Here is a 27,165-nt window from a genome sequence, read left to right on the forward strand (position 1 = left end):
AAAATCATGCAGATGTTCACCCTCCTCCCCGGGTAACCTCTATGGACAATTTATTGCATGCGCTATTTTCTAGAGTACACCCTTTATAAGAAAACACAGCCTTTTGTGTTTCTCTGGAAACTCTATAATCACAGCATGAGTTATGTCTCCACAATTAGACTAGGTTAAGCTCATGTTTCATCTGCCTTTTCTCTTTTCACCACTATTCCTGCAAGGGCAGGAACACCTGAAAGCAGATCCTTAATGAGAAAGTGACAGAGCTGAGGAAGCTGCAAGAAGCTACACTAACTGTAAGATGCATGGTACTACTTCTTTCCCAACAGATATGTGAACACAAGCCAAAAAGAGAGAGAGGTTCAAAACAAAAGTGCTCAACAATGATTTTCAAATATGCACAGGAGAAGTTAAACATTACATGCAGAATGGATGTGGAGCAAATGAACAAAAACTGAAAGGAAAGATCTCTAGGTTAACAAATCGAAGGACTCAGAAATGGATCTTTTCTTTCCTAGGTTTACAGAATGGTGTATTTGTCAGGGTTCCCCAGAGAGTCAGACTCCAAACATTTATTATAGGGATTGGCTCACACACTCAGAGAGGCTAAGAGGTCCCACACCACATGATACCTGCAAGCTGGAAACCAGGAAAGTGAGTTGTATAATTCAGTCCAAGTTCAAAAACGTGAGAACCAGGGGAATAGGTGAGGCCAAAGGCTTGAGACCTGGAACTACAATGTCACAGGGCAGGAAAAGATGGCTGTTTCAACTCTAGGAGAGAGAAAGAAAGAATCTGCCCTTCCTGGAGTTTTTGCTCTATTTGTGCCCTCAACAGACTGGATGATGCCCACCCACCATGATCAGGGCAGATCTTTTTCACTCAGTCCAGTTCAAATGCTGATTTTCTCTGGTCCTCACAGACATACTCAGAAATGTTTTACTAACTATCTGAGTACCCCTTAGACCAATAAGGCTGACATGTACTACTAACCATCACAAATAATAATGCTATTATTATTTCAAACATGCAAGTACACTTTCAAAAATGGTTTTAAAGCTTTTGAAACACTTGGAACAACTAATAACCAAAAATAATACTTCATATCAGTTTGCTACATTTTATTTGACAGGACCAAGTTACTTCCTATACCAGGAAATGTATTCAGTATTTTAATTTATATATCCACATGCTTGACAGTACATCACACAAGTGAAATACTAACTGGGATAGTGGTGGGGTGGGCAGCCTCTGACTCGGCCCCCAGTGACCCTCGCCTTTTAATATTCATGCTTTAGTATACTCCACTCCCCTTGAGTTTGTGCTGGATTTAGTAATTTGTTTCTAACAAAGAGAATACTGTAAAAGCAGTGAGATATCATTTCTGTAATTAAGTTACGGTCTGTGACTTCCATCTTGCCAGCAGACTCTTTCTCTGGCTCTTCTCCCAGACTTGCTCTGATGGGGCAAGTTAGACAGGCCCACATTCTAACGAACCGAGGGTGGCCTCTACCCAACTGCCAGTGGTGAGCCGAGGCCCTCAGTCCAACAAACTTGAAGGAGTGAACTGAGGCAGATTCTCCTCAATTCAGTTCTTCACATGAGACCATGGCCCTGGAAGACACTTTGATTACAGTCTCGTGAGAGACCCTGAACCAGAGGACCCAGCCAAGTTATGACCAGATCCACAGAAACTGGGAGAGAATAAATGTGTAGTGCTTTATACTGTTAAGTTTTGACCTGAGATTACTAACACAGTAGTTAACCTAATGACTGAACCAGTGCTTCCAGTTATTCCCACTATGATAATAATAGCTAATACTTATATAAAACTTTTAAGTTCTAGGTATCATTCTTTATATGAAAGAAAGTGAAAGTGAAGTCGCTCAGTCGTGTCCGACTCTTTGCTACTCCATGGACTGTAGCCTACTAGGCTCCTCCATCCATGGGATTTTCCAGGCAAGAGTACTGGAGTGGGTTGCCATTTCCTTCTCCAGGGGCTCTTCCCAGCCCAGGGATCTAACCTGGGTCTCCTGCATTGTAGGCAGACACTTTTACCATCTGAGCCACCATTCTTTATATAGTTTCTCACAAAAGTCCTTTGAAGAACATATTACTATTCCCTTTTACAGATGAGGACACAGAGGTAGAGGGAGGCTCAGTAACTCGCCCAAGGTCACATAAGCAAAGTTTGACAGCAACTGTCCGAGCCTAGGTGTCTTGTTTCCAGAGCAGGGAGTCGTAGCAACTGTGCAAAGAGAACTGCTAAGGGCTAGGACTAGATATTATGCAAACAATAACCTCATAAAATGGTACCAGAGGAGCTTCAGAGGCATAACAGAGATTAGAAGCCATGTTAAATGCTAAAAAAAAAAAAGGCGGGGGGGGAAGCCTGCTTTCTGATTGAAATGCCTTATCTAGGGGCGTGGGGAAATAGAGTAGAATCAATACTATAGTGAATGGAATGTGATCTAGAATTCACTGAATTCACACTTAAAATGAAATATATACTTTCTTATACCCAATGTGAGAAATTAACAGCCCCCTTTTGGTATGAAACACCACACCCCAGGAGGTTACAGTTGTACTTTTCCCAATGGCAATTATAAGTAAGAAGTTAAGTGTGTTAAGCCGGTGGGAAAAGGAGCAAATTTCTAGTGAGCTGTGAGGCTAAAGGAGATCAGTCCTGGGTGTTCATTGGAAGGACTGATGTTGAAGCTGAAACTCCAATACTTTGGCCACCTGATGCGAAGAGCTGACTCATTTGAAAAGACCCTGATGATGAGAAAGATTGAAAGCAGGAGGAGAAGGGGATGACAGAGGATGAGATGGTTGGATGGCATCACCGACTCAATGGACATGGATTTGGGTGGACTCTGGCAGTTGGTGATGGACAGGGAGGCCTGGTGTGATGCAGTTCATGGGGTTGCAAAGAGTCGGACATGACTGAGCGACTGAACTGAACTGAACTGAGACACCACTGAGGATGTTTTATCACATGGAGTGAAAATCTCCCAGGCTAGGGAGGTTCCAGGAAAGAATCATTCCTGTCTTGCCTTCAGATTACCAGGTTAAATAGCACTCCTTCATGCTCCCACACACTCTCTCTATTCATATAAGACACTAGGTACCCTACCTATGGGTTAGTCTGTGTTTTCCATTAGGCTTCAGGCTCTCTTGGCCCCGCAGACTGTTTTATTTACTGGGATGTCATCAAAACGCAGCATGAGGCCTGTTACCTGGCAAGTGCTGAATATGCAAGTTTGTTGAAGAAGGAAATAATTTATGTTGTGAATCACATTTAATGCATCATTTCAATGGTATATGTCAGTAAAGGTATGAGGTTTTGTTTTGTTTTGAAGTGTTGTATAGTTCGCTAGCTTTCCTCGAACTTTAAACAGGTCTTTATGTCTCCAGTGTCTCACTTATTATCTGCTGCACAGTGGCACGCAGTAAGTATTTATGAATGAGTGTCTCAAATGGCTGCCAAGCTACAAAGCAGGTAAGGATGCAGACTTATGACTAAATAACGATCTAGTGTTCCTTAAGCACAGCTGTTTTCCTGTCAACAAGGGTGATGATAAATCATCCTCCTTTTGAGAGGAGGTATGAGAATTTACTGGACATGAATCTGAGCAAACTCCAGGAGATAGTAAAAGACAGGGAAGCCTGGCGTGTTGCAGTCCATAGAGTCGCAAAGGGTCGAACACAACTTAGCAACTAAACAAGAGCAAAAATGAGTATTTATACAATTCTCTTCCTAGACAAGATTCTTGCCTCAGTCTTAGTTGGTGACTGCCTTTAAATAATCCTTTATGAACGACAGCAGGTTATATGTAACTTAAAAACTCCAGATCACCCTAGATTAAAAGACATTTGCTCAACTAAAATATTATAAATTAACTATCTGTTGTTGTTCAGTCATTCAGTTGTGTCCAACTCTTTGCATCCCCATGGACTGCAGCATACCAGGCTTCCCTGTCCTTCACTATTTCCTGGAGTTTGCTCAAACTCATGTCCACTTAGTCAGTGATCCCATCTCAACCATCTCATCCTCATCCAACTCATCTCATCCTCACCCTCTTTTCCTCCTGTCCTCAATCTTTCCCAACATCAGGGTCTTTTCCAATGAGTCGGCTCTTTGCATCAGGTGGCCAAAGTATTTGAGCTTCCGCTTCAGTTTTTTCAATGAATATTCAGGTCGATTTCCTTTAGGACTGACTGATTTGATCTCCCTGCAGTCCACGAGACTCTCAAGTCTCTCCAGCACCACAATTTGAAACCATCAATACTTCGGCATTCTTTATGATCCAACTCACATTTGTACACGACTACTGGAAAAACCATAGCTTTGACTATATGAACCTTTGTCACCAAAGTTATGTCTCTGCCTTTTAATGTGCTGTCTAGGTTTGTCACAGTTTACCTTCCAAGGAGCAAGTGTCTTTTAATTTCATGGCTGCAGTCACCATCTTCAGTGATTCTGGAGCTCAAGGAAATAAAATCTATCACTGTTTCCACTTTTCCCCCTTCTACTTGCCACAAAGTGATGGGATCACATGCCATGATCTTAGTTTTATGAATTTACTATGCTTTAATTTTTTAAAACACAGGCATTTATTCAGAAAATTCCTACCTCCTTCAGCATTATTTTTGAAATATTGTGGGAAAGGTATGAACATACATTCAACATGGGCCCACAGTACTACAGAGATAGGGTAAAGGTAGCCACCAAGGATCCCCCTCTGTTCTACTTATCAATTAAAGAAGAGACAAAAGAGCAAAGGACATCTGAGAGGACTTGCGCAAGTGCACGGTCACCTCCGGAGGCATACTTACTGGGAGCTCAGGTGCGTGCTTCAGAATCTCAAGGGAAAAATAGGAGCCTATGGAATGGCCAATGACCACAAGCTTCATTTCCTTTGGCACTTGAGTTCTCAGGAAAGCTAATTTGTGTTCTACTTGACCATGGAGTCCATAGATGTCCTTAATTTCTTCAGCATTTGGATCTTAAAGAAAACATATAAGTACTTTTCATTCAGTAAGTGAAAGCAATCATTTCACCAGGGAAAATATCTTAATGAAAAAAAAAGAAAAAACAATAGCAATAGCAGTAGCTATCATTTATTGAAAGCCTACCATGTGCAAGCCACAATGTTGGTGTTTTATTTAAATTATATCTATCAATCTTCACAACAACCCTGGAAAGGAATATTCTTATCTTCATTTTATAGAAGAAAATATCAAAACTCAGATGTTAGGAAATAGATTGGCAGTTACACAGCTATGAAACGGGACCAGTGAGATTCCAACCCAGGTCTCTGTCCTTGAAGCCTGTGACTCTCAATTATTCCCTGAACTATTGTAGTTTAGGCCAGTGGTTTTCAAATTTTAGCATGCATCAGGATCCTCCGGAAGACTTGTTAAAACACAGATTCCTAGGCCCCATTACCAGTCTCTGACTCAGTGGGTCTGGGCTGGAGGTGGATGCATTTCTAAGTTTCCAGAAAATGCTGATCCTGCTGGTCCCAGGACCACACATTGAAAACCACTGGTTAGGCTCAGTTATATGACTAGTAGACAGCCAAGAAAATCTATGACACTGCTTTGATAATCTTTGTTTGTTTAGAGAAATCAAGACTGAAACATTTAAGTAGAAATGTTTCAAACTTTCCTTTTAACCAGCACAGTCCTGACCCAAAATATTCTTTCTTCCTTTCACAAGGAAGAGCTGTCTTCTATTCTTCAAGATCTAGCTGTCTTCTAGTCTTCAAATTTTTATCTAGCTAATTTTTAGGAAAAGTGAATGAGCCTTCCTTTGTGTTTAGCTCATATCCCATTCTTATTTAGCATTTTATTATACTTGTATAACTGTCTTTTCATTTCCTCCTTTAGATTGTGAGCTCCTTGAAGGAAAGGTCCATCTTTCATTTCTGCATCCTCTGTGAATAGCACCCAGTAAATATCATTGTTGAATGAAAATATGAACTGACCAGAAAATTTCAGAGCATGCTGCCAGCTCTGATACTCTATGAGCAGAGAAAACTTCAATAGGTTTTCCCTGTGGTGTTGGAGAAGACTCTTGAGAGTCCCTTGGACTGCAAGGAGATCCAACCAGTCCATTCTAAAGGAGATCAGTCCTGGGTGTTCTTTGGAAGGAATGATGCTAAAGCTGAAACTCCAGTACTTTGGCCACCTCATGTGAAGAGTTGACTCACTGGAAGACTGTTGCTGGGAGGGATTGGGGGCAGGAGGAGAAGGGGATGACAGAGGATGAGATGGCTGGATGGCATCAGCGACTTGATGGACATGAACTTGGGTAAACTCCGGGAGTTGGTGATGGACAGGGAGGCCGGAGTCGCAAAGAGCTGGGCACGACTGAGCGACTAAACTGAACTGAATGAACATGTATCAGGGTTTTAACCTCAATGACAGGGTGTAGTATATTTCAAAATTTCACAAGGTAGTCAATGTCTTTCTAAAATTTGAATCATTGGAATACTAAAGTTCTTGCCTTCATGATTCCTATAAGGTACTGATGCAAACTATAATAAAAGTATCTAAAACTCATTTTGAAGAACTGCTCTTCAGTTTCATCTGTACATGCTGGTTTTTCTTCCTTCAGTGCTCAGTGCCCTCTTAATCTAGTTAACTAACTCCTTTTTATCCTTCAAACTCTCAACCAGTGTTACCTCCCTCCTCTGAGAAGCCTTTTCGTGGTTCAGTCTATGAGGAGTAAAGCAGCCCTCTCTCTTTCAGTTTCTGCAACATCCCATGTCTGTCTCACTACATGATTCCTAATTTACTACTGCTGTACTATTCATGTCTTGCTTATCTTTTTCTCCAATGCCTGGCATACAGTTACTGAAAAGCCTTTTGCTGGATCACTGAGGCTTAGTTCCCTATTTCAGCGGTACTATGGAAATAGGCCATTTCCCCGGTGACCCGTGTTCTGCTCTGATCCTTCTTTCCAGGTCAGTCTAGAATTCATTCTCCATTTAACAAGGAAGTCCAACATAAAACAGAATTGGGAAGAGACAGAATTTGATTTTCATAGGGCCTCTGATGTCTCCAAATCCAAATTTTGATTTAGTTAATAGTCTATTTGAGTTCTTTACACTCACTATGCTCATAAATTTTCTCTGATCACTCTACCCAGGAGTGATCACATTGTTCTGATACCCCAGAACAAATACCTATAATATGTGTGACCAAGTTCTTTATTTTTCAAAATAGACAACTTTTGAAAATGTTGAAGTTGTCCTTTCATTGGGACAGTATGGTATTGTACAAAGATCAGGAGCACCAGAGACAAGATAATCTGGTTCTAAATTCCAGCTAAGCCCCTCACTAAGTGACTCATGCAAATCCTTCAACCTCTGGCTGAAGTCTCTTTACATATAAACAGGAGATAGCAGTTTTAGCCTCTGAGGAATGTTGCTTGCATAACACTTTAGAGCACAGAGGAAGGGTCTGGCACAAACTATGTCAGAAATGAAACTTATCATTGCTATCATTCCAATTCCTGTCATTTAAGGCCTCCCTCAAATAGACACCAAAAATATTTACATGGTTAGAGCAAAGAGAAAGAAAATGAGCTAAATACAATAAACATTTAAAAACTTCATTGATCCTACAAATAAGGCCCTATAACATATTTAAGGATGCTGCTGCTGCTGCTGCTAAGTCGCTTCAGTCATGTCAGACTCTGTGCGACCCCACAGATGGCAGCCCACCAGGCTCCCCCATCCCTGGGATTCTCCAGGCAAGAACACTGGAGTGGGTTGCCATTTCCTTCTCCAATGCAGGAAAGTGAAAAGTGAAATTGAAGTCACTCAGTCGTGTCCGACTTTTAGTGACCCCATGGACTGCAGCCTACCAAGCTCCTCTGTCCATGGGATTTTCCAGGCAAGAGTACTGGAGTGGGTCGCCATTGCCTTCTCTGTATTTAAGGATGATTATAATTCAAATCATTACTGAAATGAATATTTCAGAGGTAAGTCTGTCTTTAACTCTGGGAATTGCTCAAGGATTGCCAAGATAAACACACCATTTAGTGTTTTCTGAAGTAACGAGATTAATGGGGAAAGTACTTTGTATAAAAAAAAATCAATAATAAAAAATTTCAATGTGCTCTCTGGATATTACTTTACTAGCAAAACCTAAAAGCCAAAAGAGTATCTATATACTTGACTGTATACTTTCTCTATTATTAATATACTCTGAAAAAATTCTAGGAATCATTAGCTTACTCTCCATAAAACACTGCAAAAAAATCACATTCAACTGTATCAAAATCAGGATAACATGGAAATGATTTATAGCATTCTTATTACAGGGAAAATGTCCTTCAAGTTACAGTCAACTAAGTATATTTCGAACAAACTGTTTCTAAATTGAAGACTGCCTGAATTAATGGATGGGATCACTCACCTAGAGCCAGACATCCTGGAATGCGAAGTCAAGTGGGCCTTAGAAAGCATCACTATGAACAAAGCTACTGGAGGTGATGGAATTCCAGTGGAGCTATTTCAAATCCTAAAAGATGATGCTGTGAATGTGCTGCACTCAATATGCCAGCAAATTTGGAAAACTCAGCAGTGGCCACAGAACTGGAAAAGGTCAGTTTTCATTCCAATCCCAAAGAAAGGCAATGCCAAAGAATGCTCAAACTACCGCACAATTGCACTCATCTCACATGCTAGTAAACTAATGCTCAAAGTTCTCTAAGGAAGGCTTCAACAGTACGTGAACCATGAACTTCCAGATGTTCAGGCTGGGTTTAGAAAAGGCAGAGGAACCAGAGATCAAATTGCCAACATCCGCTGGATCATCGAAAAAGCAACAGAGTTCCAGAAAAGCATCTCTTTCTGCTTTATTGACTATGCCAAAGCCTTTGACTGTGTGGATCACAATAAACTGCGGAAAATTCCGAAAGAGATGGGAATACCAGGCCACCTGACCTGCCTCTTGAGAAATCTGTATGCAGCTCAGGAAGCAACAGTTTGAGCTGGACATGGAACAACAGACTGGTTCCAAATAGGAAAAGGAGTTCGTCAAGGCTGTATATTGTCACTCTGCTTATTTAATTTATAAGCAGAGTACATCATGAGAAACGCTGGGCTGGATGAAGCACAAGCTGGAATCAAGATTGCCGGGAGAATTATCAATAACCTCAGACATGCAGATGATACCACCCTTATGGTGGAAAGTGAAGAACTAAAGAGCCTCTTGATGAAAGTGAAAGAGGAGAGTGAAAAAGTTGGCTTAAAACTCAACATTCAGAAAACTAAGATCATGGTCCCATCACTTCATGGCAAATAGATGGGGAAACAATGGAAACAGTGACAGACTATTTTTGGGAGGGCTCCAAAATCACTGCAGATGGCGATTGCAGCCATGAAATTAAAAGACACTTATTCCTTGGAAGTAAAGCTATGACCAACCTAGACAGCATATTCAAAAGCAGAGACATTACTTTGCCAACAAAGGTCTGTCTAGTCAAAGCTATGGTTTTTCCAGTAGTCACGTATGGATGTGAGAGTTGGACTATAAAGAAAGCTGAGCACCGATGAATTGATGCTTTTGAACTGTGGTGTTGGAGAAGACTCTTGAGAGTCCTTTGGACTGCAAGGAGATCCAACCAGCCCACCTTAAAGGAAATCAGTCCTAAATATTCATTGAAACGACTGATGCTGAAGCTGAAACTCCAATACTTTGGCCACCTGATGTGAAGAACTGACTCACTGGAAAAGACCCTGATGCTGGGAAAGATTGAAGGCGAGAGGAGAAGGGGACGACTGAGGATGAGATGGTTGGATGACATCACCAACTCAATGGTCATGAGTTTGCGTAAACTCTGGGATTTGGTGATGGACAGAGAGGCCTGGCGTGCTGCAGTCCATGGGGTTGCAAAGAGCTAGACACGACTGAGCAACTGAACTGAACTGAATCCAATTTACTAATTCTTTATCAATATATGGCCCTGAATAGGAAATTGACAACTCCCTTTTAAAACCTGAGCCTCTTTCTTAGACCCATCTCAATGAAATCCACTTCATAGCTCATTTACTGATTATAGAGTTTATTTCAAAAGGTATGTATAATCTGTTCTTTGAGAAATTAAGTAATATCAATACTTCACCTTTACTTTTCACCTATTTGTTCAAACTGATTGATCCAGTTACTAAAATTCTGTCAATATTGGATCAAAATTGACATTGTATATCTTCAGGTACACTGGTAACTATTATTTTCTTTCATTTCACATGAACTAAATTGATATTCTGGCAGAAAACAGTGACTAACTGGCCCATGAATATATTGAAAACACAGATGTCAATACAATACATTCCCTTGTCTTCAAGGAGCTCATAGTCTAATAAGAGGAAACAGAAGTAGATGAGAATACCATTACAAAATATTGAAGTAAGTATAGCTCAAGCATTTCCTTAAGAAAATAGAGTTTTATTGGATCACAATAGGAAAGTAACACCCTCTTGAATTCATAAAAAGTACTGTGCCTTTCTCCATGTAAACCGAGAGAGATACCTGGAAAATACATTTATTATATTCACACTACTATAGCTGTAATTTTAACTACACATTTGAACACTATCACAATGGTCTAAATTTAACAATATATATTTTAACAACACATCCACATACATATTTATCTTGATACACACTGAATATAAATGCACACGTTTTACTATATATTGTCACACAAACAGTATTTACAAGTCACCAATGACCACAGAACTAACAAGTCCAAAGATTAGTGCTACATGAGCCTTCTGCTAGGACTGAGCCTGCAGACAGAAACTCTCTAAATCTTACACCAGAATTTTCTCAACCAGTGAAGTCTCCTATCCTGGCCCCATCATTACTCCAAATCTATACCTTAATAATAACTTTAATTAAATTAAACAGTTTACACATGGAGATTAAGGGCTAAAAACAGCACTTCATATTTTAAAGAATACTTTAAGAAAGATGAATGTACAGCTTGCTCTTTAGGTCAAGCTTTAAAAAACACACAAAACAATATCGTGTGTTGCTTAGCATTGTCTATACATAACTAAAAAGAGAAATGAAATTTACTCTAAATTCATGATAGTATAACACAAAGGCATAAAAGTGTGAGTATAATTTTGGACACCACGATGAGTTCTGTGTCTGTTTGTGGTTATGGGAAAGGTAGAATGTATAAGATTAGAAAGGAGGGTTGAGACGAGATCAAGTAGGACCCTGAACATCACCCTGGAGTCTGGACTCCACTGTGTAAGCAGTGAGAAGAGACCCAGGGATCTCAAAGGGAAGGACCAAGATTCCATCTGTGTTACAGGACCTCAGCTACAATGCTTGGCTCCCTGCTCCTGTCTGCTGCTTTCTCTGTCTTCCATGAGAATCTAAGAATTTGGTTGATTCTCAACATTTCTTCTTGCTCTACCCTTTGGTTTTCTGCTCCTTTCTACCACTGACTCACTTGTTTATTTCTTGTGAGCCCTGAGACTTGACTGACCGTCCCTGCCTTGAGAGCATGTAGTCGTTTCTTGTAACCTCCATGTTCCTCTGCCAATCAGTCCTGGCAAGAGAAGGCCTACTGGTTTTTCTGTTTCTCTCAGTTTTGGGTGCAGGAATGGGAGTGGTTCAATGATTCTCTGGATAAACATCACCCAAATTCATCATTCGTTGAAAGACTGTGTAATTTTTTTAGTTCATGTTTTATCAGGTGAAACTAAACCATGATTTCTGGCTTTTATGTTACACGTTTCGAACAAATGACTTAAAATAGTTGATAATGAATCTGCCATCAAGTAAGCTGACTCCATACTAAATCAAAGCCAGAAAGAGTTTATACTCCTAATTCCTCAAATTTTCTTTTCACGCTTTTTTTCCCCCTTGAATCACCTCCTTCTGACATTGGTGAACATCTGTTCTCCCAATTATACTCAATTTATGACTGTGATAATGTGGCACAACTAGAATATTATTTCCAACTGTTCATAATTTTAACATGTGCTAATATGAAGCAAAACATACTTTCAACATTTGATGTGTGGTTAGAGCTTATGTCTTTTCTCTCAGTAGTTATGTATTTTTCACACCATATTTTGCATGTCAGAAAACCTGTACTTTAGAACAATAATCTTGGATGATGAATAATATATCTGTCTAAATCAATCGACTGTAGTGTGCGTTTATAAATACAGCCTCCAGTACTTAAAATGGATGAAAGCACAACTGCTCTGGTTGAATGGTGGGGCGTGGGTTGGGGGGCGACTGGTGAAGCTCAGACCCCCATCTGCCCTTTATAGAACTTTTGGGTTACTCACAACATGGGTGGAAATTCACTAAAAGGTGGCATTCTCATTTCTTCGCATACCTCCGTAGCACCACACACAAGAATCTAGTAGGCTGTTGATAAATTCTTGAGGATGGAGGAATTGCCCTTGCACCCTCCTCTAGAAACCAGTTTCCTTTGGCCCTGTGGTGGCCCTTTGGGCTAATGCCTCTAGATGGCACTGTTCTCATTAGTAGCAAAGGACCCAGGCTCTAATTACTGTCATTAACTCCAACAGCACACAAGCAGGATAAGCCAAGGAAATTCAAACATAACAACAGATACTTTCTACTGGTTTCCCCCACCAAGACATCTTTATTGGTGAAGATCTGTGGCAGGACTTCTGAAAATGTGGTACTAGGATAGACAGTACTTAGGAGTTTGTTAGAAATGTGAAGATTCTCAGGTCCCACCCCACAAACACTGAATCAACAGCTCAGGAGGCACCCAGTAATTTGTGTTCCAATAAATCCTCCAAGTGATTCTGATAACTGCCAAAGATTTAGCACCATTGATGGAGGGTTATTCTTTGAGTCTATTTTCAACTTTCAAAGTTGCTACTCACGTTCTGTTCAATGTTTTTGTCTTCAAGTATGACTTAAGGGCTTACTGTGATAGCTGAGCTGGGTACTCTTCTCAATAGGTAAGTCAATACAGAGTTTCTATTATGATGGTATTTCTCACTGAGGTCTGAATGTAGGAATATAACACACTAGCTAATCATCATTAAGTTTCAACACCATGAAAGAAGAGTACTATGAGGTATTTTCACTACTTTCTATCTCCTCCTGTCTGTGGTTATCTCTTCTCCTTCCAGACTTAAGATAACAGGTCAGTTGGCAGCTTTTCAAGATTTAGTATGTAAAGCAAGCCTGTTTCCTAAGAATTCTTTTAACACCTCTGTGTTCCAACACAACACAAAGATAGTCAAAGCACATTTTAAGCAGACATATCAATTTCCTGACAGGAAAAACTGCTGTAATAAACCCCCAACTTTCTTTGAGTATGTAGGAAGAAATAACTTAGAACAATGAAATACGTATCTTTTAAACTATTTCAAGGTAAAGCACGTGTATACCACACATTTGATTCACTTTCAGTCACATTTGAAGGTGATAGTTGTGGAAATAGATGTTTTTAATCAAGGCAATGAAATGTATATATTCAATTTCACTTCACAAAGTCTCTCATTGCTAGGTAATCCATAGTTACTTGCCTTTCAAAGAATACCCTAGTATTTAAGAAAAGTGTAAAAGGCTCGCAAGTAAATTGCATTCACAGAAAAATATATACACACATACATGTAAAAAGAGAAAGACACTATGAAAAATAGCACTTTAAGGGATTTAGGCAAGCATCTGCCGAGTTGCATAATCTCATCAATACTCCATTTACCCAGTCCCCCTTAAAAAAGGATGGCAGACCAGGATACAATCTGTGACCACGGAAGGGCCATTTGCTGCACCAGCCACCTGGGATGAGCTATACCACAGGACTAAAAGCACTGACCTCAGGATCAGCGGTGCTGGCTTCCTGTCCCCATTCTACCATTCACCAACACAAGGTCATTTAGCCCTGTTGGGCCTTACTTTCCTTCCTTGAAAAATAAGGGTTTAAGATGGAATTTAATGAAGATACTTTTAGTTTTAGGGGTTTCCCATGTGGCGCAAGGGTAAAGAATCTGCCTGCCAATGCAGGGGACTCAAGAGATGTGGATTTGATCCCTGGGTCAGGAAGGTTCTCCAGAGGTACAAATGACAACCCACTCCAGTATTCTTGCCTAGAAAATCCCATAAACAGAGGCGCCTGGAGGGTTACAGTCCATGGGGTCGCAAAGAGTTGGCATGCCTGAGCAACTGAGCATGAGCACCCACTTTCAGCTTTAAGGTTCTATATTTCTTTTTCTTTCTTTAAACTCTCTTTTTTAAGAGTGGAAGTTTTCGAATGTGCACAAGTCCAGAGAATAGTATAATAGATCTCTATGTATCCATGGTCCAGCTTCAACAATTATTTTTTTTTCTTTCCAGCTTTACTGAAGTATGACTGACAAAATTTGCATATAGTTATGTTGTACAACATTACTGTTGTTAAAAGTGTACAAGGTGATGACTTAATATGCATACAGACTGTGAAATGATCACAACTAGACCAAGTAATACATCCATCACCTCGCACAGTAAGTATACGTGCCTGCCATTAAGTTTTTGACTGATGAGATATCCACTTTGAATAAACATATTGCTAGCTGCAATGACCCAGCTACTAGCAAAAAAAACAGGTAAGAACTAGGTCACCTCTACCCACGAAGCCTTGCATAAACTAGACAACTGCTTGAGTGACCTTTTCTCCACATCCTCCAAGATTTGCTAACTTTAGTCTTTCTGAGAAATGCCATCCTAACAGGTGTGATGTGATGTATCCTTGTGCTCTTGGCTTGCATCTCCCTGATGATTGATGAGGTTGAGCATTTTTCATAAACCTGTTGGCTATCTGTCTGTCTTCTCTGGGAAAATTTGCCTGTTTGAACCTCCTGATGTTCAAGCTGGTTTTAGAAAAGGCAGAGGAATCAGAGATCAAATTGCCAACATCCGCTGGATCATGGAAAAAGCAAGAGAGTTCCAGAAAAACATCTATTTCTGCTTTATTGACTATGCCAAAGCCTTTGACTGTGTGGATCACAATAAACTGTGGAAAATTCTGAAAGAGATGGAAATACCAGAACACCTAACCTGCCTCTTGAGAAATCTGTATGCAGGTCAGGAAGCAACAGTTAGAACTGGACATGGAACAACAGACTGGTTCCAAATAGGAAAAAGAGTACGTCAAGGCTGTATATTGTCACCCTGCTTATTTAACTTATATGTAGAGTACATCATGAGAAATGCTGGACTGGAAGAAACACAAGCTGGAATCAAGATTGCCGGGAGAAATATCAGTAACCTCAGATATGCAGATGACACCACCGTTATGGAAGAAAGTGAAGAGGAACTAAAAAGCCTCTTGATGAAAGTGAAAGAGGAGAGTGAAAAAGTTGGCTTAAAGCTCAACATTCAGAAAACGAAGATCATGGCATCCGGTCCCATCACTTCATGGGAAATAGATGGGGAAACAGTGGAAACAGTGTCAGACTTTATTTTGGGGGGCTCCAAAATCACTGCAGATGGTGACTGCAGCCATGAAATTAAAAGACGCTTACTCCTTGGAAGAAAAGTTATGACCAACCTAGATAGCATATTCAAAAGCAGAGACATTACTTTGCCGACTAAGGTCCGTCTAGTCAAGGCTATGGTTTTTCCTGTGGTCATGTATGGATGTGAGAGTTGGACTGTGAAGAAGGCTGAGCGCTGAAGAATTGATGCCTTTGAACTGTCGTGTTGGAGAAGACTCTTGAGAGTCCCTTGGACTGCAAGCAGATCCAACGCATCCATTCTGAAGGAGATCAACCCTGGGATTTCTTTGGAAGGAATGATGCTAAAGCTGAAACTCCAGTACTTTGGCCACCTCATGCAAAGAGTTGACTCATTGGAAAAGACTTTGATTCTGGGAGGGATTGGGGGCAGGAGGAGAAGGGGACGACAGAGGATGAGATGGCTGGATGGCATCACTGACTCGATGGACATGAATCTGAGTGAACTCTGGGAGTTGGTGATGGACAGGGAGGCCTGATGTGCTGTGATTCATGGAGTCACAAAGAGTTGGACACGACTGAGTGACTGAACTGAACTGAAAATAAGGTTACCAGTGCTTTTGCTATTGAGTTTTATTAGTTTCTTATATACTGTAGAAATTATCTCCTTACCTTTTATAGGTAAGGAGATAATTACTTTTATAGGTAAATATTTCCTTCCATTTTATAGGTGCCTTTTCATTTGGTTGACTATTCCCTGTGCTTTCCAGTTTGATACAGTCCCAAATGTTTACTTTTGCCTTTGTTACTGATGTTTTTTGAGTCATAACCAAAAAAATCACTGCCAAGACCAACGTCAAGGAGTTTTTCTCCTATGTTTTCTTCCAGGAGTTTAATGGTTTCAGGTTTAAGCTTAATCCATTCGAGTTCATTTTTGTGTATGGTGTAAGATATGGGTTCTCTTTGATTCTTTTGTATGTGGATATCCAGTTTTCCCAATACCATTTATTGAAGATACCATCCTTTTCCCATTGTGTGTTCCTGGTGCCCCTGTCAAAGATTAGTTGAGCCTTTATTCATGGTTTTTTCCTGGGCTCTCTGTTCTTATGACACCGCCACACTGTTTTGACCACTAGCTTTATAATATAGCTTGAAATCAGGGAGTGTGATACTTTAACTTTGAACCTGAACTTCAATCCTCTTCCTCCAGATTATTTTGCCTATTTGGTATCATTTGTGGCTCCATACAAATTTTAGGATTTTTTTCTGTTCCTATGAAAAAAATGCAATTAGAATTTTTGAAGGAATAGAGGGACTACATTTAATCTATATATTTATCATTCTAAACAGAACATGATTAGGGAAATAAAAAATATAAAGTAGGTGAAAACGGTAATAGAAGAAATCTGAGCAACTGAAGAGCTGAAACAGTCTGGATGTTCTTGCTTATCAAGGACCTGATCACTACTGAGTGTGGAAACTGTTTTTGAAGAGAGGAGGACATTAGCCAAGATAAGGATAATCTTACAGGTAATGCTTTAAAAAGGGAGCCTGGGTGGTGAGATAATACTAATACTAAAAATGTAAAGTACATTAAGCACAAAGGTATTTTTCTGTAGGTGCTAGCAAAGAGGCAGGCTCAAAGATACTCAAAGGCAGGTACTCAAAAGATTTAATGAGTAAATGGAATTAGGAAAAAAGAAATCTCAGAGTGCACTCTCAAGGGTTGGCATCTGGCTTCCGTGGTGCCTCAGTGGTAAAGAATCTACCTGCCAATGCGTGAGATACAGTTCAATCCCTGATCCAAGAAGATCCCACATGACGCAGAGCAACTAAGCCTGTGCGCCACAACTGCTGAGCCTGTGCTCTAGAGCCAGGGAGCTACAACTACTGAGCCCTTGTATCCTAGAGCCTGTGGTCTGCAATAAGAGCCACATGCCATAATCAGAAGCCCGTGCACTGCAACTAGAGAAAAGCCTGAGCGGCAATGAAGAAGGCCCAGCACAGCCAAAATAAGTAAATACAATTATTTTTAAACAGAGTTGGAATCACAGTAGAGGAAGCTCGAGGAGGCAGCCAAGGCTGCCTCCTCCTCCTTCCTTGCAGATCCTGCACCCTAGGAAACGTAGGCTTCTGACTTTATCTTCTTCTGTGACCCTGACAGCCATCTGGAGAACTTTCTTTTCCCAGGGCACAATGTCAACCCTTAAAGAAAAACTGCCACCAGCTGCAGAAGAGGCAACAGTCCCAAACAATAAATTACTGTGGTGGGTGTTGGACAAGTTGGTATTGCATGTGGCATTAGCATTATGGGAAAGTCTCTGATAAGCTTGCTCTTGTGGGTGTTTTGGAAGTTAACTCAAAGGAGAAATGCTGCACTTGCAGCACAGAAGCTTATTCTTTCAGACACCAAAAACTGTGGCAGACAAAGATTACTCTGTCACTGCCAATTTCAAAATTGCGGCGGTAACTGCAGGAGTTCGCCAGCAACAGGGAGAGAGTCATCTGAATCTACTGCAAAGGAACATTAATGTCTTTAAGTTCATCATTCCTCAGATCATCAAGTACAGTCCTGACTGGTGGTTCCAACCCAGTGGATATTCTCATGTATGTTACCTGGAAACTAAGTGGATTACTCAAACACTGTGTGGTTGGCAGTGGATGTAATCTGGATTCTGCTAGACTTCACTATTTTATGGCTGAAAAACTTGGCATTCATCCCAGCAGCTGCCATGGATGGATTCTAGGAGAACATGATGACTCAAGTGTGGCTGTGTGGAGTGAAGTGAATGTGGCAGGCATTTCTCTCTAGGAACTGAATCCAGAAATGGGAACAGATAATCACAGCAAAAATTGGAAGGAAGTGCATAAGATGGTGGTTGAAAGTGCCTATAAGTCATCAAGCTCAAAGGCGACATCATCTGGGCTATTCGATTAAGTGTGGCTGATCTTATTGAATCCATGATGAAAAGTCTATCTAGGATTCAATTGGTGTCAACAACTGTGAAGGGGATGTATGGCTCTGAGAATGAAGTGTTCCTGAGTCTTCCATGTATCCTGAACGCTCGGGAGTTAACCAGTGATATCAACCAGAAGCTGAAGGATGAAGAGGTTGCCTAACTCAGGAAAAGTGCAGATACCTTCTCGGTGATCCAGAAGAACCTAAAGGACCTGTGGCTTCTGGCTGCCAGGCTATAGCAACTTAAAATTACAGTGTGATTAACCATGAGCCTTTAGTTTTCACCCATGTACATGGAGCACAGTTTGCTTTTATCTTCCTAAGTATGCGAATCTGGACTCCCAGAATCAAAGCCCATGCTTGCAAGACGAGTTCTTGAACAAATAAAATAAACTAGTGTAGCGCGGTGGGGGTGGGCGGGGGGGCGGGGGCGGGGGGAAGAGTTGGCATCTGATGCTAAAGTCAATTTAAAATTAACACAGTATTCTGGAAGACTAACATTTCAGGAAGCTGATCTATACTACGAAATGTAGGAATTCAGAGGAGAGGTCAAGAGCCAGGGAGTTGTGATGTTCACAGTGAGATGACCCATGAATAGTTTGATCTATGAATAAAGAAAAGAGAACCAAATTCCACACTAACTACAGAACCAGAGTATCTACTCTGTATGCACAAGGGTAATTTTGTTTCTCAAATTTTACAATAACTACCTTGTATCTTGACCATATGTATCAGTTAAAAGCCAAAAACAGGACATGGATAAAAATATGACCTCTTAACTGTCACCCACTTCTTCAAATAAAAACAATTTAGCATGCCTGCAGATATTCATGAATGTGGAAAGAATTTCCACTTATAAGAGAAACTTATCCTTTGCTACTCAACAGGAGTGAGACTTCAAAGGGCCTGCTTCTAACACCTATAAGGTAATACTTCTGAGGATGGACTGAAGAGTAGCTACTAAAACTTGAACAAATATTTAGTAAAAATGTTTTAAGAGATAATTTTTATGTTCTGCTATTGCTTTGGTATAATGTTATATATATACCCTGACCAATACTTGTGATCAAATTAATATGTGGATACATAACATTCCCATTCATGACTGTGTAGACTGAGTATTTGTGTCCCCTGAAATTTTTGTGCTGAACAACTGCATGCCCACAGTGTGATGGTGTTTGGAAATGGGGACTTTGGGAGGTAACTAGGGTTAGAGGAGGTTACGAGGGTGGGGCCCTCATGAAGGGATTGGTGCTCGTATTAGAAGAGATACCAGAGAGCTTGTTGGCTTGCTCTCACTCTTGCTTTCTCATCCTTCCTCTCACACTCTCTCCCTCCCTTCCTGCCCCTCTGTCATGTGAGGACAAAAAGAGAAGGTGGTCACCTGAAAGCCAGGAAGAGGGCTCTCATTAGACCACAGTTATGCTGAAACTCTAATTTTGGACTTACAGTCTCCAGACTATGAGAAAATAAACTCCTGCTATTTAAGCTACCTAAGTTTATGGGTTTTGTTATGGGAGTCTGAACTAATACAATGAAAAAACTATAATGCAAATATTAAATAATTTAAAAACTCTAGTATTTGTTTAAGAGATTTTATTTTTTGAATGGTTTAGAGTTGTAGAAAATTTAAGCAGATTAGCCCAGAGAGTTCCCATATCACCTATCCCTTCATCCCTCCCCTACCACACATGGTTTCCTCTATCATTAGATGCTTGATAAGTACAAAAAGATGCTCACACCATAGAAGAAGCATACCAGAAACAGGGGCAAACTAGGCAATGAAGCCAGACCACCTCTCTCCCAGTTGAGATTAACAAAGTGGTACCCTTAGGAATAGGCTTCCCAGGTAGCTCAGTGGTAAAGAATCTGCCTGGCAATGCAGGAGATGTGGGTTCAATCCCTGGGTGGGGAAGATCTCCTGGCGAAGGAAATGGTTATCTACTCCAGTATTACTGCCTGAAAATTTCCATGGCCAGAGAGGCCTGGCTTGCTATATATAGTCCCTGGGATCGCAATGACGGAGTGCGCACACACACCCTTAGGGAATGCCCACAGAGAAACTGTTTATCCGGTTTCTACTCTTTTTTTTTTCTTTTTTTTTTTTAGAAGAGTGAACATGCTAGAATACTCATGAATTAAAAGCAGGTAATTTGTAGCTCTCTGATCTACTTCCTCCATTTAAGGCTTCCAGCAATCTACCACACAGGTCTACCCTCAGCTTTCAAGGCTCCTCCGAATCTGGCCCTACTCAGCCCTCAAGTAGCTACTGAATCTCTCTTCCTGCCCCCATGTTAATCCTTCTGCCTGTTACACCTCTGCACCTACCTCCACCCTTCAAATTCCAATTCTACTCAACTGTTAAAATTTTTACTCTCTCCTTTGTTTACTCTTTAAGTATCCACATGATCACAGGCCAGGGAATATCACTTAGTCACTCTCCAAATGTGGGAATGAGAGCTTCTCTAGAGCAAGAACCATGGCTAAGGACCATGTCTTGTAACACTTCCCCATTCCTCTTAATACAATCTTGCAACTACAGTACATGACTAATAAATATATAGCTGATTACTAGTTGGTAAACAGAGATGGTAAGTCCTAGACAAACTGTTTACTTTGCCTAAACTTTAAAAAAATTACCTGCAGAATAATTAAAATGACCCCCAAAATCCTAAAATTACTGGAATGTGGCATCATGGGTGTAATGCCACAAGCAGAGGTTTCCACTGGTTTAACTCTTAACCCCAGCAGGCTTTCTAGAAATATGAACACCCATTCACCATAAAAGAAAGCAAATGTTAACAAAGACATACCTTCTGAGCTTTTAAGAACCTTCTTGCCTCTGGGGGCTAAGGCATGTCCAGCATGACTGATAATCCAAACTGGAAAGCGTCTTTTTGTTGTAGAATACAAAGCCTTTGCAAATGGCACATAAAGGGGAGAAAAACCTGGGTTACCTATGAAAAGAAACACAGACTTTTAGATTAACCAAAATAAGAAACTTACACAAGACAAAGTACAGACTGAGAAAGAAAGGTATCTCCTTATACTTTCCTATACAAATTTAGTAACAATTACCTGTACAACTCAATTTTCATATCCTTTATACCTTAAGTCTGGGAATTATCATTTAGAAAATTTCTCCTACTGCTCTGTTCTCCAGTGGCTTCAAATAAACTCATCCTCCATGTTCCTCTACTTAATAAGTGGAACCACCAATCATAAACCAAGTCCTAACAGCACAAGTCTTTCTTGGTTCCTCCCTGCTCGTGACATCCAATTCACCAAGAGGTCCTGTTGACTTTGCTTCCAAAATACACCTCAATTTTGTCCAATTCCGTTAGTGTTACCACTTCCCACTGTGTTTCCCATGACAGCCTCCTAAAGGCTCTTCTATCTACTCTTGTCCCCCTGGAATCTATGCTTCAGGGTACTTGGATAGATTTCTCCAAACCTCAAATCGAATCAGAGCAGCACCCTACTTAAACACCTTTGAGTGTCTTTGCATCGCCTAAAATCATTAATACTCCCTGTAAGCCCCTTCAACATTTGCCTGTGAGCAGTTACCAAGCTACATAAAAACCAATCAGTGTCAGAATCATTCACAATGAGAATGTTAAAGAGTCTGCTAAGTGTTTTCTGGTCTTTTATCACAAGTACTTATATTGTAAAGAGATGTATGATTTGATCTCTGGAGGAAAAAACCACCAACTAATATACATAGATTTTTCTTGTGTATGTACAGAACGTATTTTTGACATGGGTTTGCTATAAAGAAACAGAATAAGTAATTTAAAAAAAAACAGTAGATCTGATACATCTTTAGGGGCAAAAGAGTGAAATGGGGTTTTCATCTTACAGTCATCATCTGTACGATGCCTTTGTAAATACTAGACTGTTTCCATCAATATCTGTTTGTCCTCTCAATGTATCTATTTCTTCATGCTACTAGGTTTCTCCTCTTTGTGATTATATGACAGGGTTTTGCTGCACTGATGTAACCTCTGTCATCCTTGTCAAATTTTATTGGTTTCTTCTTCATTATCTATATGTTTTAGTTTCCTACACTAAGCAGTATAGCAAAGTGTTTAAGGGTATAGGGTCTGGAGCCAGATTACCTGCGATGGTATCCTGGCTTTGCCACTGGCCAACTGTATGACCTTTGGCAAGTTATTTAACCTCTCTGGGCCTTGGTGTCCTCGCCCATAAAGTGAGGATAAGAAGCATACTACCTACCTCATGTGAGAACGAAATGAACTAAAATGTGTAAAGTACTTAAACACTGCTCAATACATTGTTTGCTGTATGTTAGCTATGCAAATTCATCATCAGTGTCCAGCCATGATAGTAACATATGATGGCCTTATCATGGCTACTGTTGCACTCTGACCTAGTGACTCAAGGTCCAGATTCCTTTTTGTGATGGTGCTAGTGTCATCTTTGTGCTCTTTGGTCAGCTGATTAACTGTCTGCTGTGCAGCAAGAGGAGAAAGAAGGGAAGAGGGGTGTATCCGAACAGAGTTATTGTAACATCAGTGTTGGATGTGATGACACTGTTTCATGTTTTATTCTTGTTTTATGTTTAAATCTTCAGTAAGGTTGGAATATTTTTGAATGTAAAGTACAAAGTAGCAATCCAACTTCTTTCCAAGTTAATGGCAGTGTCCCAAGACCATTTATTACATAACTCATTCCTTCTACATAGATTTGAAATGTCTTCTGATCCAATGCTGAATTCTTACATTCATTCAGTGAGTCAGTACAGTTGTTCAGTCGTGTCTGACTCTTGCGACCCCACAGCACGCCAGGCTCCCTGTACCTCACAACTCTTGGAGCTTGCTCAAACTTATGTCCATAGAGACGGTGATGCCATCCAACCATCTCTCCCTCTGTAATCCCCTTCTCCTCCTGCCTTCAATCTTTCCCAGCATCAAGGTCTTTTCCAATGAGTCAGTTCTTTGCATCAGGTGACCAAAGTATTGGAGTTTCAGCTTCAGCATCAGTCCTTCCAATGAATATTCAGGACTGATTTCCTTTAGGATGGACTGGTTGAACCTCCTTGAAGTCCAAGGGGCTCTCAAGAGTCTTCTCCAACACCACAGTTCAAAAGCATCGCTCTTCAGTGCTCAGCTTTCTTTATGATCCAACTCAACATCCACACATGACTATTGGAAAAACCATAACTTTGACTAGAAAGACCTTTGTCAGCAAAGTGATATTTCTGCATTTTAATATTACATTCACTAGCTAATTCTAATTTCAAATAATTCCACTTATTTTTTCACTTTCTTCTCTGCCAGCACCATATTGTCTTGATTACCACATTGGTTTTTGTTTTTGTTTTTTTTAATGTTTCAGTAACTGGTAGGTCCTTAGAATTGTTTTCACCAGTTTAAATTGTTAAAACTCTTCTTGGAATTCTGATTGAATTTTATCTCATTTATATACAAACAGAAATATTTTATATTTTCTACATTACTGAGTATAACCTTCTAGAAGTGTCATGTATAATATTCAAATATTTTATGTCTTTCAGAAAACAAAGTTTTGGACTTCCCTGACGGTCCAGTAGTTAAGACTTAACCATTTAATACAGAGGCTACAAGTTCAACCCCTGGTCAGGGAGCTAAGATCCCACATGCCTTGCAACCAAAAAAATCAAAATATAAAACAGAAGTAGTATTGTAACAAATTCAATAAAGACTTTCAAAATGGTCCACATCAAAAAAGTCTTAAATAAACCAACCAACAAACAAACAAAGCAAAGCTTTATAGGTTTCTTCACAGGGCAAGACAATAATAATCAACATTTTAAAGTGCTATAACTTTTTACATGGCAGGCAATATTTCAGGGTTTTACATATATTAACTCATTTAGTGCTATTATTATTTCAATGTTATGGGATTAGGCAACTGAAGTTGAGAGGTTAAATAGCTTGCCCAAGGTGTTACTGGTGTTATCTATCACACAGATGATAAATGCTTAGATAAATAAATATCTGAAAATTGAAAGAATATACAGAAGAAATAATAATACTGATTTTTAAAAAGAACATAAAATTACCTAGTCTAGGATCTTCTGCATACCTTGTTTTAGTTAATCTCACAACAGCTCTATAAAGCAGCTGACATTATCATTAAGGGTAATGAATGGACAGTCATTATTATTTTTATTACTACTATTATTACTACAATTATTATTACTTTTTAAATTTTCTAAGTCAAATAGATTAACATGCAGCATTCTGTAACTTTAGGATGTAGAGAATGTTAAACTGGTTTAACTTTAAAGAAAATCCAAAGATACAACTACATGATTTAGACACAATAGTCGCAATAATGGGATAGATAACACCAGAATGAATGAGTACTAATAATGGAACTACTAGAAAACAATTTTTTCTCCCTATCTCCAGGTTTAAGTCTGAGTTCTTTCCCTTAATGACTGTAAAATCTTACGCAAATCCCCTTAATCTTTCTGACTTACTATTTTATCTCCAGCAAGTAAGTGATAATGCCAGCCACTCTATGTCCATTCATTCTATTCAGTACATAGCTCTTTTTTGTATATTCTTTCATAGTTATTTTTTGTACTTTATATTCTAGTAGGCAAATATATTCATATAAGTAAGCAGGAAAATAGACAGCTCAAGAGTATAACTTCTATGAAGGAATAAATGGGATCATATGACAGGAGATTAGGATGGCTTGAGAAAAATGTCTGAGGAGGTGGCATTTAGCTAAAACACAAAATATGAGAAGAAATTCACCATGTAAAGATTTGAGGAAAAGAATACTAGGATGTAGGAATAGGTGCAAAGGCCCTCAAGCAATAAAGAACTTGGCTCCTAAAGGGTACACAATGGCCAGTAACACAAAGATCTAACTTAGAGACGGAGGTAGAAAATACAATGCAAAACGTTTAAATGTCATTGCATACTTCACCACTTAAATGTTATGGCTTATGTTACATTTTATGAACCATGAACTAAACTTCCTGGTTAGGAAACCACAGAGAAAATTAAAAGGGTCTTGTTTATACAACTAAAATCAGATATATATATGTGTGTGTGTGTGTGTGTATGTGTGCGTGTGTATCCATCTCCAGGTGTAAGAATGCTCAAAAACATTCCAATACAGAAATGAAAGTCATAAATTTTATCAAACGATATCAAAATGTGAACATATACAGTGAAATGCCTGAGCAACATATAACAGAGGCTGTGGTGATTATCTCTAGACTCCAGTTGCCAAAAAACCCTTAGCTACTTAACACTGCAATTGTAGATTTATGCCTTCTATTAACAGTTAACCTTGTAGGGGACAAAACCCACCATATATCAAGTTAATGTGGCACAGCATCTAGGGAACGTTGTCATGTGGACAGAACTTTGGGCTTTGAGTTTTCCATAAAGTCTTGTCTTCTCCAACTCCAGTCTGTGTACTCACAACACAGAACATGCCACATGATTCCACTATCCCCATATGACCACTTGAGAACTATAATGATTCAATACATTCTATGGGAACACCCACACTGTCTCCTTTTGCTTATTTCACTACTTACAATCTAAGTATGTTAGTAGCAGAAATTCTACAACAAAAGTTCATTGGAAAAGATGAAACTAAATTAAAAGCTCCTCAGTCTGTGGATTCCAATAAAAAATTCCTGATTATCATCATTACTAACATAAAAGTCATGGACAAATTTTGCTATGTGTGTAAGCAAAGTGATTCAAAATAAAAGGTTTATGTCAGTCTATCTGAGATGGACTAAACATGAGGTCTATAGAGGCTTAACAATCTTTGAAAAACTGTCATCCTAATTTTCCCCACAGTACAAACAGACTTAGCCCCCAGATAAAATACAATTCTGAACTCCACAAACTAAAGAGCAGCACCAGTCTACAGCCTGCACAAAGTCCAAGGAAAAGGGCCAAGGGTGGAAAGGAGAATAGAAGGGCAAATATAAAAGAACACCAGGAAATGAAATGATCTGAAAATGATCAAAGCACTAGAAAACAAATGAGACGATTAAGAAACAAAGGTTTTAAGCTTCCCTTTCTCCACAGTGTCTTCAATGAATGCTGCTTCTATCTTTTCACCGTATCTTAAACCTGGCTCTCTCTAAACGGCCTCTCTTCCTCTCAGTTCAGTTCAGTCATTCAGTCGTGTCTGACTCTTTGCAACCCCATGGACTGTAGCACGCCAGGCCTCCCTGTCCATCACCAACTCTCAGAGTTTACTCAAACTCATGTCCGTTGAGTTGGTGATGCCATCCAACCATCTCATCTTCTGTTGTACCCTTCTCCTCCTGCCCTCAATCTTTCCCAGCATCAGGGTCTTTTCCAATGAGTCAGTTCTTCACATCAGGTGGCCAAAGTACTGGAGTTTCAGCTTCAACATCAGTCCTTCCAATGAATATTCAGAACTGATTTCCTTTAAGATGGACTGTTTGGATCTCCTTGCAGTCCAAGGGACTCTCAAGAGTCTTCTCCAACACCACAGTTCAAAGGCATCAATTCTTCAGTGCTCAGCTTTCTTTATAGTCCAACTCTCACATCTACACATGACCACTGGAAAAGCCTTGACTAGACGGACCTTTGTTGGCAAAGTAATGTCTATGCTTTTGAATATGCTGTCTAGGTTGGTCATAACTTTTCTTCCAAGGAATAAGTGTCTTTTAATTTCATGGCTGCAGTCACCATCTGCAGTGATTTTGGAGCCCTCCCAAAAAAA

At 39.8% G+C, this 27,165-nt stretch overlaps 1 protein-coding gene and 1 pseudogene across 32 annotated transcripts in view; one reads left to right on the forward strand and one right to left on the reverse strand.

Moving 5' to 3' along the window:
* The window catches only part of LDAH (lipid droplet associated hydrolase), a 101,447-nt gene that overhangs the window by 64,772 nt on the left and 9,510 nt on the right, over positions 1-27,165 (reverse strand). For all 32 annotated transcript variants that reach the window (XR_009599757.1, XR_009599762.1, XR_009599761.1 and 29 more), the window contains exons 3-4: positions 21,240-21,383; positions 4,834-5,003 (exon numbers count right to left, since the gene is read on the reverse strand). Coding sequence is in view for 11 of the 32 variants with exons in the window: in XM_060411889.1 (XP_060267872.1) it covers positions 4,834-5,003; positions 21,240-21,383 (314 nt within the window). In the remaining 21 variants the exon portion in view is untranslated. The remainder of the gene's footprint in view (positions 1-4,833; positions 5,004-21,239; positions 21,384-27,165) is intronic.
* LOC105607651 (L-lactate dehydrogenase B chain-like) lies at positions 17,664-18,665 on the forward strand (annotated as a pseudogene).

The sequence above is a fragment of the Ovis aries genome, chromosome 3, assembly GCF_016772045.2.
Source record: "Ovis aries strain OAR_USU_Benz2616 breed Rambouillet chromosome 3, ARS-UI_Ramb_v3.0, whole genome shotgun sequence".
In the NCBI taxonomy this organism is placed as follows: domain Eukaryota; kingdom Metazoa; phylum Chordata; class Mammalia; order Artiodactyla; family Bovidae; genus Ovis; species Ovis aries.